This window comes from Giraffa tippelskirchi, chromosome 13 (genome assembly GCF_054371585.1).
Source record: "Giraffa tippelskirchi isolate mGirTip1 chromosome 13, T2T-mGirTip1v1.2.pri, whole genome shotgun sequence".
NCBI classification, from domain to species: domain Eukaryota; kingdom Metazoa; phylum Chordata; class Mammalia; order Artiodactyla; family Giraffidae; genus Giraffa; species Giraffa tippelskirchi.
The window spans coordinates 112,451,216-112,468,848 of NC_137287.1; the positions used below are offsets into that span (position 1 = coordinate 112,451,216).

The window sequence follows — 17,633 nt, forward strand, 5'->3', positions numbered from 1 at the left end:
CCATCTGAGTCTGCTCATTTTCAAGATATTCCTACTGGTCCCTGCCCCAACTCCTGGACCATAGAATTGAGAGCAAAAATATAATGGTGGTTGTTTTATGCCATTAAGTGTTGACATGATGTGTCATAACAAAGCAAAGACAGCAATAACATGCTTCTGCTTTTCTGCCTTGACAATCTCTGATTGCTTATTCTTTGAGATCCATCTCCTTCCTAAGACTTTCCTGGATCATCTTGAAGCATTCCAAGAAGCCTAATCCCAGGTCGCACTGATATTCTATCAGCTCATTTTGGCTTCTACTCATCTGAAAAACCAACACAGTTCAAATTTCTTCCTTTTTGCTTAGCAAGTGAGTTTCAGTAACTAATGAAACATCTCAGCTCCCAAGACAAATCATGTGAAGAAGCCAGATCTCCTTGGCTATAGAGATTGGATCCATGTAAAGGATGCCCATCATCTCCCAGAACATTCCCAAATAACCGATGTTCCCATGGCTACCTCTGAGGCCATCCAGCCAGTGGATAAGCACCATCTGTTATACCTCCCTCCTGACTTTACTATTTTTTTTGTTTCTTCCACTGACAGAGCCAGATAGTAGCCTTTCCGAGTCTCTGCCTCTATTTGTGTCTGGTCTGAAGACCACTGACTATTATCCTTCCCTTTTCCTATGAATAGAGGAATGATTGTATCACATTACCAGACCAGCCAACAGTTGACTATTGTGGATATTCTGAGTAGCAGCTCCCAATTTTGCAGAAAAGGGACTTGAAAAATTCCCTTCAGTGTTGGCAGACTACAGGTTGGTGGCAAGGGGTGAAGACATGCTAAGATCTGGATATCAACTGTCTGGCAAGGAAACATTCTTTGATTCCCTTCTCTGCTGCACTCAAGTCTGAATGCAAAAAGTAGGTCAACAGTGTATAGTGTCAGCTGTACCAGGCTTTCTAGATATTCCTTTTTATTCTTAGCATTGCTATGCCTGAGTCCCATCTGTCTATACATTCATCCATTTATCCATCTATTCAACTAAATAAGAATTTCTGTGTATCTATTCATGCTGGGGTGGGGATACAGTAGTAAACAAACAGAAATGGTCCTCCCCTCTTGGATCTTGCCAACTGTCAGAAGAGATGTACCTTAAACACGCTGGGAAGAAGAGGTCTGTGCTGAGGAAACAGAATTCTATGAGAGCACCTAACAAAGGGATCCAATCTAGTCTGGGTAGAAAATGAAGAAATCCATGAATTGGGATCTAAAGGAGTCAATTAGAGGAAGAGTGAGGGAATAGCCAGTGCTCTAAATGGGGAGCTGTGAAACATTTCTGTTAAGGGCCAGAGAGTAAATATTTAGGTTTTGTGGGCTTGATGATCTCAGTAGGAAATACTCAACACTACTGACGGGAGCACAAAAACATCTACGCACATCTTATCTAAGATATAAACAAATAAGCATGGCTCTTTTCCAATAAAGTTTTATTTCTAAAAACAAAGAGTAGGCTGGATTTGGCCTTTGGGCTACAGTTTGTCCACTCTGGGGTAAAGAGAGTAACGGCATGAGCAAAGGCCCTATAATGGAACGGGTGCAGAAAGGGTGGTGCACTTAGAGAAGGCAGTGTGGCTAGAGCTCACAGAGAAGGGAGAGTGAAATGTAGAACGCGGAAGAAATGAGAAGGGCAAGATCTGTATATAAGATCTGAATGGGGAGTTTGGTTTTCAGCTTAAGAAAAATCAGACGCTATAGAATTGTTTTAAACCAGGGAGCTATGAGGCAACATATTCACATTTGCCTTTAAGAAAATGAATGAGAGGATGACAAGGATGAACATAAGGATTATTTAGGGGCTTTGGAATTTACTGAGGTCGGAGATGAGGATAACTTGGACAAGGAAGGGGATAGTGGATGTGGATGAGTTCCAGATATATTGAAGATGCAGACTAATCCAAATATGGTGTTGAACTAGACATGGAGGGTAAGGGAAAGGAACATGTCAAGATTACTCTATACTGTATCTCTGCTAAATGTATCTTTGATATCACGTTTAACACATTTCCTCTTGTTTTACTGCCAAGGGATTGAAATTTTACTTTCATTTCCAGCCTCCACATAATTAGGGAGTCAATTCACATGGCTGGCAAAGTGAAAAGTAAATCACCCGAAGAGAGATGAATTACATGGTTAATGGGCCAGAATAGCCTCCCTTCACCAGACACTATTTTCTTTGTAGCTTCTACACATACCTCTATTAGATGTATCATGCCATATCACTGTGTCTGTGTGCCCTAAAATATCATGGGACTTGGGGGAGTAGAGCTGTCTTTTTCTTGTCTGTGTTACCAACACTTAGCATTGTGATTGGGGGATCTTTTCACTTAACATCTGCCCACTCTACAGATAGGTGTGGGTTAGAGATATAATAGATATCTGGTGGCTTAGGTAGTTCCTCTCAATCCAGTCAAGAGCATCTTACTGAGTCAGCTTAACTAAACATCATGGCATACTCCTTCAGAAGTATGTAGAAGACTATCTGGAAAATGATGGAGATGGTAATGTAGGGGACAAAGGGATTTTTCCCTGTCCTTGGCACTCTGACCTTCCAACTTCCTTGAATTTTGCTTTGCAAAGATGTTCCCTCTCCAAACCTCTACTTCCTGTTCACCTCTCCAGGCAATGGGACAACCTACCACCTGGGCAAGAACTTGACATGGGCTCCCCAACTTTTCTGATTATGCCAACACTATGGTCCCTTCACTGAATTTCCAAGGTATATAGGTCCACTCCAAACCACCAATATATAAATCAGACTTTAGAAATTTAAAATTTTCTATTTTGATTCAGAAAATTATGCTTTGAATATTGACATCCTATCATAATTCTGGCTGAGTAGACAACCATGAGGCCACCTAATCTATGAACTTCTTCACACATTCTAAATTCCATCACAGGGTCTAGGTAGATGACCAGAAGGTCTGTGCTTGGACTAGTCACATAGCCCCTTTCACAGACCCTTGTTTTGCCCTCAGCTTTAATTGACTGCTTTTCTGTAGGTATTTCTAATAGCTAAGTCCTGGTTCAATGTTCTTGTTCTTCCATTAACTTGCTAAGTGACACCTGGCAATGTGTTCCATCTCAATGTGCCTCAGTTTCCTTATTCATGGACATCTTCAATCACTTTGTATATATAATGTAGCAACATTTATACCTCCAGGCCAGACTCCTGCTGAGCTCCAAGCCCACAAATCCAACTGCCAACTTGACATCTCTCCAGTGATTCAACAGCACTTCAAACCTACCTGTCTAGATCTGAATTCCCCCTCTTCTGCTTCAACTCTGGCCTCTTATTATGCTCATTATCTCATTTAATGTCATCACCATCCACTTAGACTGAGAATAAGCAGAAAAAGAGAAGATTCTGGACTAAGTCCTGGGATGTTTGAATAGGTAGAAGAAGAACCAAGAAAGAAGCATGAGAAGAAATGGCTGGAGAGGAAGAAGAAAATCTAGGAAAGTAAAAGTCAGGATGTTTGCTTCTTGGAAGGAAAGCTATGACAAACCGAGATAGTGTGTTAAAAAGCAAAGACATCACTTTGTTGATAAAGGTCCATATAGGCAAAGCTACAGCCATACGGTCTTTCCAGTAGTCATGTAGGGGTGTGAGAGTTGGACCACAAAGAAGGCTGAGTGCTAAAGAATTGATGCTTTCCAACTGTGGTGCTGGAGAAGACTCTTGAGAGTCCGCTGGACAGGAAGGAGATCAAACCAGTCAATCCTAAAGGAAATCAACCCTGAATATTCATTGGAAGGACTGATGCTGAAGCTCCAATACTTTGGTCACCTGATGCTAAGGGCTGACTCACTGGAAAAGACCCTGATTCTGGGAAAGATTGAAGGCATAAGGAGAAGAAGGTGGCAAAGGATGAGATGGTTGGATGATATCATCGATTCAATGGACATGAACTTGGGCAAATTCCAGGAGATGGTGAAGGACAGGGAGGCCTGACATGCTGCAGTTCATGGGGTCACAAAGAGTTGGACATGGCTGAGCAACTAAACAATAACAACAACAAAAGTCAAGCAAAGAAATTATTTCAAGGACAGGCTGCTGATAGGTGTATCATATAAATCCTGGGTCTGGCTTACTGGGAGTTGCGTGCCCTTCAGCAAGTTACTTAAAATCTCTGAACCTTAGTTTCCCTGATCTGCCTCATAGAATTGTTGAGACTAGGAAAGGAAATTACACGCATAAAGTACTTTGTTCAGGAATTACTCACAAAAGGTTAGATAGTAGAATTATTATCAATGTTTTCAACTTATCGAGGCTGTAGCTCGGAGCTGAGGGAAAAGAAAAAAAAGTCTGGTCTTCAAGCTCAGATCATTCTGCTCCCTAGCAACTATATATTTACATTTTCAACATCACTTCTTTATCCCTGATTACTTTAACAAGCACTTCCTAAGTGCCCTGTTGCAATTCAGGACCACCTGTGAGGTGTAGAGAACAATTCTATTTTCTTCTCAAGATGTAGTGGCCTAGCATAAATTGTCAAAAGCAACTTCAGCTTTGCAGCTTTCCTGAGATCTCTTCCTCTTCCTGAGGAAGAATGGATAGCCAGCTCACAATGAAAAGTAAAGGTTTGTGGCTGACAAAATGTTGTTCCTACTTATTTATAAAGGAAAGCAGAATCTATACAAATCAAAGAGAATACGAGGCCAGGTTCCAACAACATGCTAGAGCACCTAACACTGGGATCATCCCAATTTCCAAACTGGTACCCTTCTTGGAAAGTGAACTTAAGTCAGTGAATTTAAATCAGGAAATGTAAGTTCCTTCTCAGGCAGGTTCTTGCTACTGTTCTAGCCGTATTTCTGGCCAAAATGATCTCAAAACAAAGCACCCTATACCTCAAGGCCCCTTCCTTGAGCTCACCATATCCCTTACACTTCCAAGCCTTTTTTCCTTCTATCTGGGAGGATCTTTTTCCTGTACTTCCTTCAAATCAAAATCCATTCCCTCCACAGACAGTACTGCCTAACTCACTTAGGCAGAATCAATCACCTGCTGAGTCTCTGATCAGTGTTCCTAGGGCTCTATACATGCCTTTTCTCTATCACTTATCATATTTATTGAAACTAATCCACTTACAGGTCTCCTCTTGGAGGACAGTAATAGTCTACAGACCATGTCTTATTTATCTTTACAATCCCTACCTTGCTTGGCATATAGTTGGCAGTCAATGAATATTTAAAGGAACACCTCAGCTATTCCCATAACCAGGAGATGAAAAGTATAATTCAATCTGAGAAGGTTTGATTTGTGCAGAAATCAGATTGGGTGTCTACAGAAATCAGAAGACAAACCATTCTTGACCATACTTCCCTTCTCTGAAGGAGACCAGGGGACAAGGACCAGAGTGGTCACAGCTCCCAACTCTAGCCCAGATTTTACTACTGACTCAGTGGGTGACCTTGAGAAAACTCTCTGGGACTCAGTTCTTCATCTTTAAGATGAGGAGGCAGGGACAGATGGTGTCTAAGATAATTCTTAGTTCTGATGGGCTATTATGTCCCCTTTTGAGTCTAATATCCTTCTCTGACACTTAGTTTAATTTCTTAATGTATGTGAAAGAATTTGTTTACTTTCTTAAGGCATTTAAATTTCCATTTCCAAGAAATGAACAATTCCATTCCACTCTGGGTTGCCAGGAACTTAATAAGTGTGTCCTTTAATCTGTCAGCCAAGAGGATGATTGCAAAATATTCAATAATCGCTATAAAATATTCAATAAAACTGGAGGTGGCAAGCTTGTAACATTCAATTCTCCTGGATTCAGTTTAATCCTGGAGCAACCAGAAAATATAATTGTCCCTGCAAACAGAATTTTGTGTTTTTCTTTTTATTCCTTTTCACGATGTTCTATTGAGCTTCTAGTTTCTCTGTGTGACTCATAATTGCTTTTCCTTGTAAATTTCCACTCCTTCTAGTCTGACTCTCAGGTTGTTAGCCATTCAGACAAAAGGAAAGAAAGTTCCAGAGATGGTTTCAAAGGGACCCCTGGGTTTAGGAGCCTTCACTGCTATATACAGGCTTTAGCAGCCTTCAGGTCCAGCATCTCCAGGTAGCCCCTCTTCTTGGTGGATCCACCTTGAGAAAGGGGAAATTAGCTTTTCTCTCTCAGTGTGCCTGCAACTGTACTACCAGAGACAATCTGGCACACAGAAAAACTAGGGCTTTGGAATCTGATAGTCCTGGCCTTTACTACTGGCCAGCAATTCTCAGATTTTAAGGTGCCTCAGTATTACCTGGAAGGGTTTTTAAAGAGTTGATTGCTGGGAATACACTGACCATCCAGTGGTTAGAACTCAGCAGTTTCATTGCTGTGGGCCCAGGTTCAATCCCTGGTTGGGGAATTAAGACCCCACAAGCCACAAGTGATTGCTGAGCCCTATCTGCAGAGTTTTGGGTTCAGTAGGCCTGGGGAAGGGCATAAGAATTTGCCTCCTAGAAGTTCCCAGGTGATGCTGATACTGCTGATCTGGGGACTACACTTTGAGCAAATGTCTCAATGTCTGTCTGAAAATGAAAACTTTAGTTTCCTTCTCTATAAAATGAAAGTCCCTTGGACAGCAAGGAGATCAAACGAGTCAGTCCTAAAGGAAATCAACCCTGAATATTCATTGGAAGGACTGATGCTGAAGCTGAAGCTCCAATACTTTGGCCACCTGATTCAAAGAGCCGAGTCATTGGAAAAGACCCTGATGCTGGGAAAGATTGAGGGCAGGAGGAAAAGGGGATGGCAGAGGATGAGATGGTATCACTGATTCAACGGACATGAGTTTGAGCAAACTCTAGGAGATGGTGAAGGACAGGGAAGCCTGGCATGCTACAGTCCATGGGGTGGCAAAGAGTCGGACATGAATGAGCAGCTGAACAACAACTCTATAAAATGGGGATAATAACATCTATCTTACAGAAGGTGGTATATAGGAATGATCTTGGTTATGGGCTTAGGGGTGTCACACAGATCCAGGTTTAAGTTCCAGATTAAAAGCCTGCTATTTAAAACTATGAAGCCTTAGGCAAGTTCCTTCTTATTTAAAATCTCAGTTTCCTCACCTGTAAATCATCAGGGATAATCATAACAGTTATTTAATCCTCCCAGCACACCAATGAGACAAGATAATGCACACAAAATGCTCAGCTGGAAATGGGCTCATAATTAATGCTCAATAGATAATAGCTGGTATGATGGATATTAGTAATGTAATAATTATTACAATTTGAGGCCCCAAACTGGGAGGATTAAGTGAGCTCCTTGGCTGACACAACCAGAAATCAAATCAAATCAACCAGAAATATCTTAGTACTCTGGGATAACAGGGTCAAATCCAACAAGAAGGCACAGCACAGATGAAATAGAAAGTCTTTACTTGGGTCCCTCAAATCCCTCCTGCATAAGCTCTGCAGGAGGCAGATATGTGATGGGCATTTGGAGGTTAATTCAAATGTGAGCAGTGTGTTCTGAACCCAGGTATGGAGCAGAGAGTGAGGGTGGTAGCAGTTCTCTGAACTTCCAGTTAATTTGGCCCGGCACAGACTTGGAAACCACATACTCCACGGACATGGACTAAATGGAGACAGATGTGCCAATCAAGATTTTGAACAGATTGGAAAACAGAAATGTGTACTGAAGAAGGCTGATAGCTGATGTGGGGGCTGCTTAGCCTGAGGGAAGGACCTGCAGGGCACACAACTGGCAGCAGTCCAATAGCTGGGGCTGGGGCTGGGAGCAGCAGGAAGGGAAAGACTGATTTCATTACCCTGTGTGACACCAGAGGGCAGACAAGGGCCAGCGTCTGGTTGCTGGCCAATCCATACTTCTGTGCACAATCAGGGGTGAATGGATGGAAGTTACACAGAGTAGCTTTCAGCTTAAAAGAAGACAGAATTCACTACCAGAAGAGCTGGAACCAGATACAGGATTGGAGCTAGAAGATCTTAGATGAATTTCAGATCTATCATTCATTCATGCATACATATTTAGATCATGCAAAGATGCTCATTGTTGGATCATGTGTCTCCCACAACAAGTTGTGAGCTCTCTCGCCACATATCTATCTGGGCCGTGGGCCAGCTCAGGAGTGCCTGAGGATGGAATAAGACCATCTGGTCTATGGCTCCAACTCCTAAGAAGCTTCTTCTGGGGCAATTCTAATGGGTCCTTCCTGGACTACTAGGCAGCTGCTTTCCTGCGACAGGCATTTTGGGCTCTAAAGTGCATAGAGAAACCAAGCAGAGGCCCTGTCCCATCAGCCAGAAAGGCTATTAACGTTGATCTCCTTTCTTTCTTTCACCCACTTTATGAAGGAGAGAAAGCTTAAGGTTGGAGGAAAGACAGGACACTTCGGTTTCGAAAGTAGAACATCCGATCTGAGGTCCAAACCTCACCATCTATTCATCGTGTGACCTGAGGAAAATCTTGTTCCTCTCCTGAAAAATGGGTTTGGTAATAAACATACCAACTGGAGAGGGTTACTGTGGGGATAGATTAAGATCCGCATCTGGACATGCTCATCTCAGAGCCTGGCACTTGGTGGGAATCTGATTGGCTTCATGCAGGACACTATGGTGGAAGCAGCTTCTGCCCATGTGGTAGAAAGGCTGAGCATCGGGAGAGGTGTGGAGCCCTCCCTCTCTCCCAGCCATTAGCAGCCTCACATGGTGAGACCAGTTGAGTGGTGACAGCTATGTTCCTAGTGCAGGGAGGGAGCTTGGGTTCTGGAGTCAGATAACCCTATTTTGGCTCCTGATCCCATCTCCATTCTATGCATATGTGTGTTGCTGTTGTTCAGTCGCTAAGTCATGTCCTACTCCCTGCAACCCCATGATCTGCAGCACTCCAGGCTTCCTTGTCCTTTACTATCTTTCTCCAGGCCAGAATACTGGAGTGGGTAGTCTTTCTCTTCTCCAGGCGATCTTCCCAACCCAGGGATCGAACCCAGGTCTCCTGCATTGCAGGCAGATTATTTACCATCTGAGCCACCAAGGAAGCCCAAGAATACTGGAGTGGGTAGCCTATCCCTTCCCCAGTGGAACTTCCTGACCCAGAAATTGAACCAGGGTTTCCTGAATTGCAGGTGGATTCTTTACCAGTCGAGCTACCAGCAAAGCCCTACTATCTTCTGGAGTTTGCTCAAAACTCACGTCCATTGAGTCGATGATGCCATCCAGCCATCTCATCCTCTGTCATCCCCTTCTCCTCCTGCCTTCAATCTTTCCAAGCATTAGGGTCTTTTCCAATGACTTGGCTCTTTGAATCAGGTGGCCAAAGTACTGGAGCTTCAACATCAGTCCTTCCAATGAATAATCAGGGCTGATTTCCTTTAGGATTGACTGGTTTGATCTCCCTGCAGTCCAGGGGACTTTCAAGAGTCTTCTCTGGCACTGGGTTTATTTACTCCAGTTCTTTGAAACTCAGTTTCTTCACTGATGAAATGGGACTAATATCTAATTTATAGGGTTCCTAGGAGGCTTAAGAGTGGGATTTATATAAAGCAGACAGTCTAGCACATTGCAGCTGCCAATACAAATGATCTTCCTATTTGGGTTTTTGTTACTAGAGAGCACAGAGCCAAATTGGAATTTGAAAGTTGCCAGCCTGCATATTTAGACTAAATTTTCATATAATGGAGCTATAGTTTAAAATAACCTGGTCTTGACCCTCTTGTCTTCATTTATGTTTTCCTGATTCTGATTATTTAATTCTCATACTGCTGTTTTGGTAGGTATTTTTATGGATGTTTTTCTAAATTTTTTGTAGAACTAAGTGGATAAAACCTAACTGATGTCAGGAGAGACAGATCCTTATTATGATGCTGCAAATAATGCCTGTGTGATTTGGGGTATGGAGTCTCTGAACCTGTTTCTTCATCTGTAGAATGGGGGTAAGAATAAACTTGCAAGTTCTCTTATGGTGCAGGAATAAGGATATACAGCTCCAGGGTTTTACAAAATAACTTTTGTCAACTATGAAAAATTTAAAAGCAGAAACACCTGTTATTTTTGCGATGATGACCCATTTTATTCATTTTTTGTAATTACACCCCTCCCCAAACTATTCTCGGGACTCAGGATGGGACAGGCATATATTAAGCAACAAGAAAATGGCCACTGAATGTCTCTTTCAAACCTTCAACCATGCTTGCTTCTTTACTGAACAGATAGCTTGATGGCCCAGCATGGGATGCTCCTAAGAGATAAACTGCCTTCACCCACCAGACATGAAACCATTCAATAGAAGAGAAGCAAAAAAATGAAGATGGAGTTTACTAACAATACCCAATGGGCAAGTGAGTCTGTCAAATGCTATTACAGGAAGGATAGATGGCTAAGCCTTGTATCACAGAATTCAACAGTGATTTGTTTTGAAGCATTTTGATTTGGATTGAAAATAAACAAGCAGAGAGTGAGACTATGAACAAAAGACATAAGGAAGATTTAAACAGGAATATAAAAAGAAAGCACCAGGAGAAAGACCCAGAAAATGATCCCAGTGAGCCAAAGATCTCAGAAAAAGAACAAGCAGGTAAACAGGGCAATAAGATCAAAATCAGATTACTTAATAAAAGCCAGCAATCCTTTAAACGGAAAACGATGCACATTGTTGACAAGCACTCCTTTTTCAATGCCAAAGCTCTCCAGAGCAACAGCCCACCGCTGACAGAGAGCCATCACCCGTGTATCCTGGAGGTCACTAGCCCGCTACAAAATTGGGAGGCTTGATGGAATGGATGCTGTAGAACTCAGCGGTCACTTAGAATCGAAAATCTGGGAAAACAAACCCACACAGTTGGGTGCCAAGGCTGAATTAGGTCAGGGACCACCTGTCCCATAATGAAATAATTGCTCAGGACAGGTTTTTCTGTAATCTTTTCCAATGTGACACCTATTCTTTGCTCAACGCTTCCTCAACATTTGCAAATAATCTCAGGGCCTCCTAAAGACACTGATGCAGAAACCAGTCACTTTCCTAATGTCACAAAAATAGATTCAATTTTACATACATCAGGGTGATTTCAGAAGCAATTTCCACATCTCCAATGTAAGCATTACTTACATTTTTCACCCCCTCAAATCACATCCTAGTGGTTCCACAGAGCATTTTAAAAGGTACCTGATGAATTTCAGGACATTTTAAAGAATCCCCAGAACATGTTTGTGGTTCTACCCTGAGGACACCAGATGAATAGACAGAATCCTAAATACTCATTGATTCAAACAAATGAAAAATGTCTTAATGACTGAGTATAATGTTGATTGAATTTTTTCTTTTTAAAAACAATATCATTAAAATAAATGTACATACAATATGTATAGATACACATATGCCTGTGTATGTATGCATGTTATACCTGTGTGTAAAAGAGGCATAAAACACACACATATCAATCTTGGAAAGATTGCGTCTGGACTTTAAAACATCTAATTAGATTTTGTTGGATCTGCTGCTTCTTCCCCACTGGCTGGCCAATCTATCCCGGTCTTGGGTGCTTTCATCTTAAACAGTCTAAGTTTTAGCCCATGGGGGAATGGAGGTGGTATTTCCCCCTTGAAATCCAAGAAACTGCTGTTCCCCAAGTTTTCACTTGAGGTCATATACCTAAAAATTGGGTGTCATGATGTTTGTCGTGTGTCTCTGACCACATCTCTTTGGTCTTCAGAGTCTTCCCACGACATTTTTACAAATGGAATAACTGTGCACAAGAGCCTGGCCTGGAGAGGAAAGATTTTGGTGAATAGGTACCACTTGGCCAGCACATGCCAACAGCTAGACCTACTAGTGAACTCCCTTGCCCAGAACAAAAGCAGGGGAGTCAGTGACAAGTTACCATGGTCAGAGGCAGGGGGTGGGGTCGGGGGACACTCAGGGTGTACCTACAAGGAGAAACCAAGCCCAGTTCCCCGCCATCCCTTTCTGCCTCTCCTGCCCTCTGCTGGAATGTACACATCCCAGGAATTCACCTGTGTGGAGAATGGATTAAGAACTGACTCTGTGGGGAGACAGGGCTTCCCTGGTGGCCCACTGGTAAAGAATCTGCCTGCCAATGCAGGAGATGTGGGTTCGATCACTGATCAGGCAAGATCCTACATGCCGAGGAGCAACTAAGCCCACGCACCACAATTCTTGAGCCTGAGCTCCAGGGCCCGGGAGCCGCAGCTACTGAGCCCACATGGCCTAGAGCCTGTGCTCCCCATCGAAAGAAGCCACGGCAAAGAGAAGCCCGCACACTGCTATTGGAGAGTGGCCCCTGCTCGCTGCATCTAGAGAAAAGTCCTCGAAGCAACAAAGACTCAGCACAACCAAAAATAAATTATTTTTTTTAAAAAGAACTGACTTTGTGGTTAGGGAGACTGTAAACTTGCTCTGCTCTCTGAGAAAAACAAGCTAAATATTTGCTCATGAAATAATCAGTATGTACTGTTAAGACTCTGCCCAATTCTCAACCTTAATAAGTGCTCAAACTGAGCATCACCAAGAGTGGCCAAAGTGATAGCTTTGTGGTAGTTTATCAGAGTGATAGTTACTATTGAAATGATGCAAAGGGAAGCATGTACACAATGTCACCTGTGCGGCATTTTTGCCAAAATGTTTAACCTGAATACGATCATGACAAAAAAATTCAGACGAATCTGGACTCAGAAGTATTTTGTGGACAGCTGGCCTGGATTTTCAAAAGATGTCAGCATCCTGAAAGGAAAACTAAAGATGGGAGAACATTGTAGATAAAAAGGTGATGGAAGATGTGGAGGTCAAATATAAAGTGAGCACCTTGACTGAATCCTGGATCCAAAAGATAGTAACAAATAAAAGAAAGAATACTTTAGGGCCATGGGGGAAATTCAGCTACGGACTGGTCTATCAGAGACTGAAACAAGGTCACATTTCTTGGGTAAGATAATTTTACTGCAATTATGCTGAAGAGCTGTCCTCATTCTCAGAAAACGTGCTGGGTTTTCTGGAGGTGGGAGTATCACAATGTCTGAAACTTAACATCTAGGTGGTTCAGAAAATTGTGCATATATAGTGTGTGTGTATATACTGTGTGTATGTGTATAGTGTGTGTGTGTGTGTGTATGAGAGAGAGAGAAAGAGAGGGAGAGTGAGTGCAAATGTTGCAAATTGTGAACAACTGGTGAACCTAGGTAAAAGGTGTATGGGTATTCATTTTAATATTTTTTTCAATCACTATATTTTTAAAGCAAAATCTCTTTCCCAAGGCAGCACGTCAGTATTTGAAAACTTCTGCTGTCTCTTTCAAAGTTCAGTGCTTCTAACCAAGGTGCCTGTAAGAACCCCTTGAGTGGCTTTTACAAAATCTATATCCCTGAGTCCCACTCCCACTCCTGGTGCCCCAGGAGGTTTTGATTCAGCAAGTAAGGTGTGGGGCCTAGACATGTGGATTTTGTAAACTTCCTCAGCTAGGTGCTGTGCTGCACATGAGATTAGGAATCATGGGTCCGCAGTAGCCTTGGATCCTGGATCCATCAGGAAACAGCTGTGTACCAATAGGAAGGTCAGCCAAACACTGAATTCTGGATGCATCATCTATAAAATGGGAACAAGCATAGAAAGCATCTCACAGGCTGTGTCGTGGACAAAGGTGGTCCATAAACGCTTGTTTCCTTTCTGTCTTCATCCTCTCATAGATCCTCGTCATCCCAAATTGATTTTATCCATGTGTTTTTGTTTTTGCCTTTTCATACTGTTCATGGGGTTCAGGAATTCCAAAAAACATCTACTTCTGCTTCATTGACTATGCAAAAATCTCTGACTATGTGGATCACAACAAACTGGGAAATTCTTAAAGAGATGGGAATACTAGACCACCTAACCTACCTCCTGAGAAACGTGTATGCAGGTCAAGAAACAACACTTAGAACTGGACATGGAACAATGGACTGGTTCAAAATTGGGAAAGGAGTACGTCAAGGCTGTATATTGGCACAGTGCTTATTTCACTTATATGCAGAGTATATCATGCGAAATGCCAGGCTGGATGAAGCACAAGCTGGAATCAAGATTGCAGGGAGAGATATCAACAACCTCAGATATGCAGATGATACCACTCTAATGACAGAAAGCAAAGAGGAACTAAAGAACCTCTGGATGAGGGTGAAAGAGGGGAGTGAAAAAATTGGCTTAAAACGCAACATTCAAAAAATGAAGATCATGGCATCTGGTCCCATCACTTCATGGCAAATGGATGGGGAAACAATGGGAACATTGTTTTCTTATTTTCTTGGGCTCCAAAATAACTGCAGATGGGGACTGCAGCCATGAAATTAAAAGATGCTTGCTCCTTGGAAGAAAAGCTATGACCAACCTAGACAGCATATTAAAAAGCAGAGACATTATTTTGGTGACAAAGGTCTGTCTAGTCAAAGCTATGGTTTTTCCAGTAGTGAATATATGAATGTGAGAGTTGAACCATAAAGAAAGCTGAGCGCTGAAGAACTGATGCTTTCAAACTGTGGTGTTGGAGAAGACTCTAGAGAGTCTCTTGGACTGCAAGGAGATCCAACCAGACAATCCTAAAGGAAATCAATCCTGAATATTCATTGGAAGGACTGATGCTGAAGCTCCAATACTTTGGCCACCTGATGCAAAGAGCAGACTCACTGGAAAAGACCTTGATGCTGGGAAAGATTGAGGGCAGAAGGGAATGACAGAGGATGAGATAGTTGGATGGTATCATCGACTCAATGACATGAGTTTGAGCAAACTGCGGGAGGTAGTGAAGGACAGGGAAGCCTAGCATGCTGCAGTCCACGGAATCACAAATAGTCACGACTTACTGACTGAACAATGAACAATAACAGCAATGAAGTGATTTTTACAAAATATGATTTCTTCCCTTGCCAATGGCACAGTGTGGAGAGAACACGTGTCTCTGTTCATATTCCTTTAGATTTCCTGCTTTCCCCAATTTGGAGCAGAGGCTGGGGAATCCAGCATTTCTATGAAATCTAGAAAAAGAACCGGCTTTGAGAAACTTAAGTGCAAAAGTCAGCTCTCTTGAGTCTGATCACCAAGGTAGCTTTAGGTTACTAGTCCTGAGGTTCTCGTTTGGACAGGGGTCAACTCTGAAACCGTGGCCACTTCTATTAGCTTGAGATCTTGTGTTAACTCCGCATAAGAACACCACTGCTTTTGACTTAATGCCACTTGGGAACTGGGCAAGGCTGGGAAGGCACGGCTTTCAGGATTGAATGAGTTACTTGTCAGCCATGCGGCTTTGGAGAGAGTGCTTCTCTGAGCCTCAGTTTCCTAAGCTGAGAAATGGAGATAGTTGTAACCCATAAGTCATTTACCTTTCATGGTTTATGTGAAACACTGCTTTGACAACTCTACGACACTCAATTCAGTATGGCATATTTTTCTCCTTAAGTGTATAATCGTGCTCTCCTTTCTTAGTTTTAACCTGCTTTCTGTGTACAAGCAGCAGTTAAGATGACTTGCCGTTATTTACATCTGCTTTGGGATGGATTCTGAAATTTTCCTTTTCACCCAGGATGGGTGGCCCCAGTCTTTGCCAGGGAGCACTTTCATCCTGATGATCCCAGGGAAGCATCCGGCCCCCATGTCCTACAGCACCTGACACTGGGAGGGGTCAATAGCAGAGGTACCAGGGTCAAGCTGGGCCACAGATGACCCATTCCCCTTGGTTGGTTCAACTTACCGAATCCGTTCACGTCCTGTGAGCTAGAGGAGAAGCCTTCATCATTGCGGCTGGAGCTGAGCTTGGCAGTGGGTTTGTCGGCCGAGGCCACGGGCCCCATTTCCCTCTGCGCTCCACTCTGGGTCTCCTTCTGCTTCTTGGCCAGCTTCCTTCGGGACATGTGCAAGGGGAAAAATCACAGTCAGATGGTGACAGTTGCTTCAAAGGGCTGGAAGATCAGACTGCTCTTTTCCCATCCATCCTCAAACCCCAAACCTGGTGCATTGTCCAGAAACAGGGTCAAGGAAGGTCCTCCAAGGTCAAGGTGGGATAAGCCTAAGTCACCCTGAACCTTTTAATGGCCTCAGTTTCAGAAATATGACATTCATTCTGCCTCACCCCCAACAAAGGGTGTGTTTGTTAATGAGCTTAAAATGGGAAATAATGAGATTTGCATAACATTTCTCTAACTTTAAAAGGAAGATGCAGTCATGTGGAACTTGTCCTGTGGGGCTCTGAAGGATATTCATAATGAAGACTGGCCATTCTCCGTGATCGAGCTCATGAAATAACCCACAAAACAATGGTGGATTGAAGTAGGGGCTGGCGGGGGTGGGGGGTAAGAATGGACGTTAGTTAGCCCTATAGCTCAAAAGGGTAAAAGTTAAAGCAGAACTAGATGCACAGTTATCCCTATAGTAACCCTCAGAGCCAGATGGGCATTTAGAATAATGATGACGATGATAATCATGACAATAATGATGACGACCTGGAGTAGCCATGCTCAAACTCGTATACATCCGAATCACTCAGCTGAAAAAGCCCACGGATCCTAGATTCATACAAGCAGGACAAGGACTAAATGTCTGTATGGCCACCAAGTTCCCCAGGTGATTCTAACACCAACCACTAGGGATTGAAACCATCAGCTTTGGCATCAGACAGACCTGGGTTCATATCTTCCTTCCACGCAGCCTGTGGCTGCATGATTCAGGGCAAGTTCCTTAACCATGTTAAGTTCTGAACTTCACAGGCCAACCTCAGAGGAATTAAATGAGGACTAAGTGAGATAATGTGTATGGAGCACAGTGCCTGGCACACAGTGAATGCTGAACACGTGGCAGCTGCTCTTCTTGCTTTTGTATCATCACCACTGATTCAACTGCATTCCACTGCTGGAGTCTTCTCTCCAGCAGTCCTGCTGTGGAATGCCATCCCCCCTGGATTATATCAAGTGATGGAGACTTTGGGACCTCACTAGGAGACTGAGGGTTAAAAGTTCTTGTATGGATTTGAAATCTACTCCCCTTAAATGTCAACTATTGGGTCTTAGATTTATTGTCAGAGATATAAAACTATGACTAACCTGTACAGGACAGTTCTTCAAATATTTGTAAAAAAAAAAAAAACCTGGTCCCTCTGAGTTTACCTAACACGTGTCCCTCTAAATATAGTAATTTTGTTCCTATGATATGCAAAGCTATGGGTTGCACATTAAATATCTGGAGGGTAAATTCTTTCAGGTCTCTTGCTCCATTTTTCACAGGGCTTGACTTCAAATTCAATCCTGGTCACTCTTACTTTAACACAGAAAGAACAGATGTTCCAGAGAGGTCAAATTCAGTACCACATAGAAAATTTCCAAAGTTGAGCCCATCTGATAATGAAATAGGCAGTTTCAAGAGGTAATGAACCCCCGTCAGAGGAGGTATTAAATGCAAGGATAAACCTAGGCTTCCCAGGTGGCACAGTGGTAAAGAATTCTCCTGCCAATGCAGGAGATGCAAGAGATGTGGGTTTGAACCCTGGGTCAGGAAGATACCCTGGAGTAGGAAATGGCAAGCAGCTCCAGTATTTTTGGCTGGAAAATTCTACGACAGAGGGGCCTGGTGGGCTATAGTTCATGTGGTCACAGAGAGTCA

At 42.8% G+C, this 17,633-nt stretch overlaps 1 protein-coding gene across 7 annotated transcripts in view; it reads right to left on the bottom strand.

The window, feature by feature from the left end:
- PTPRT (protein tyrosine phosphatase receptor type T) overlaps positions 1-17,633 on the bottom strand; it is a 1,099,906-nt gene that overhangs the window by 104,067 nt on the left and 978,206 nt on the right. For all 7 annotated transcript variants that reach the window (XM_081556965.1, XM_081556964.1, XM_081556963.1 and 4 more), the window contains one exon: positions 15,733-15,881. In XM_081556965.1, coding sequence (XP_081413091.1) covers positions 15,733-15,881 — 149 coding nt within the window. The remainder of the gene's footprint in view (positions 1-15,732; positions 15,882-17,633) is intronic.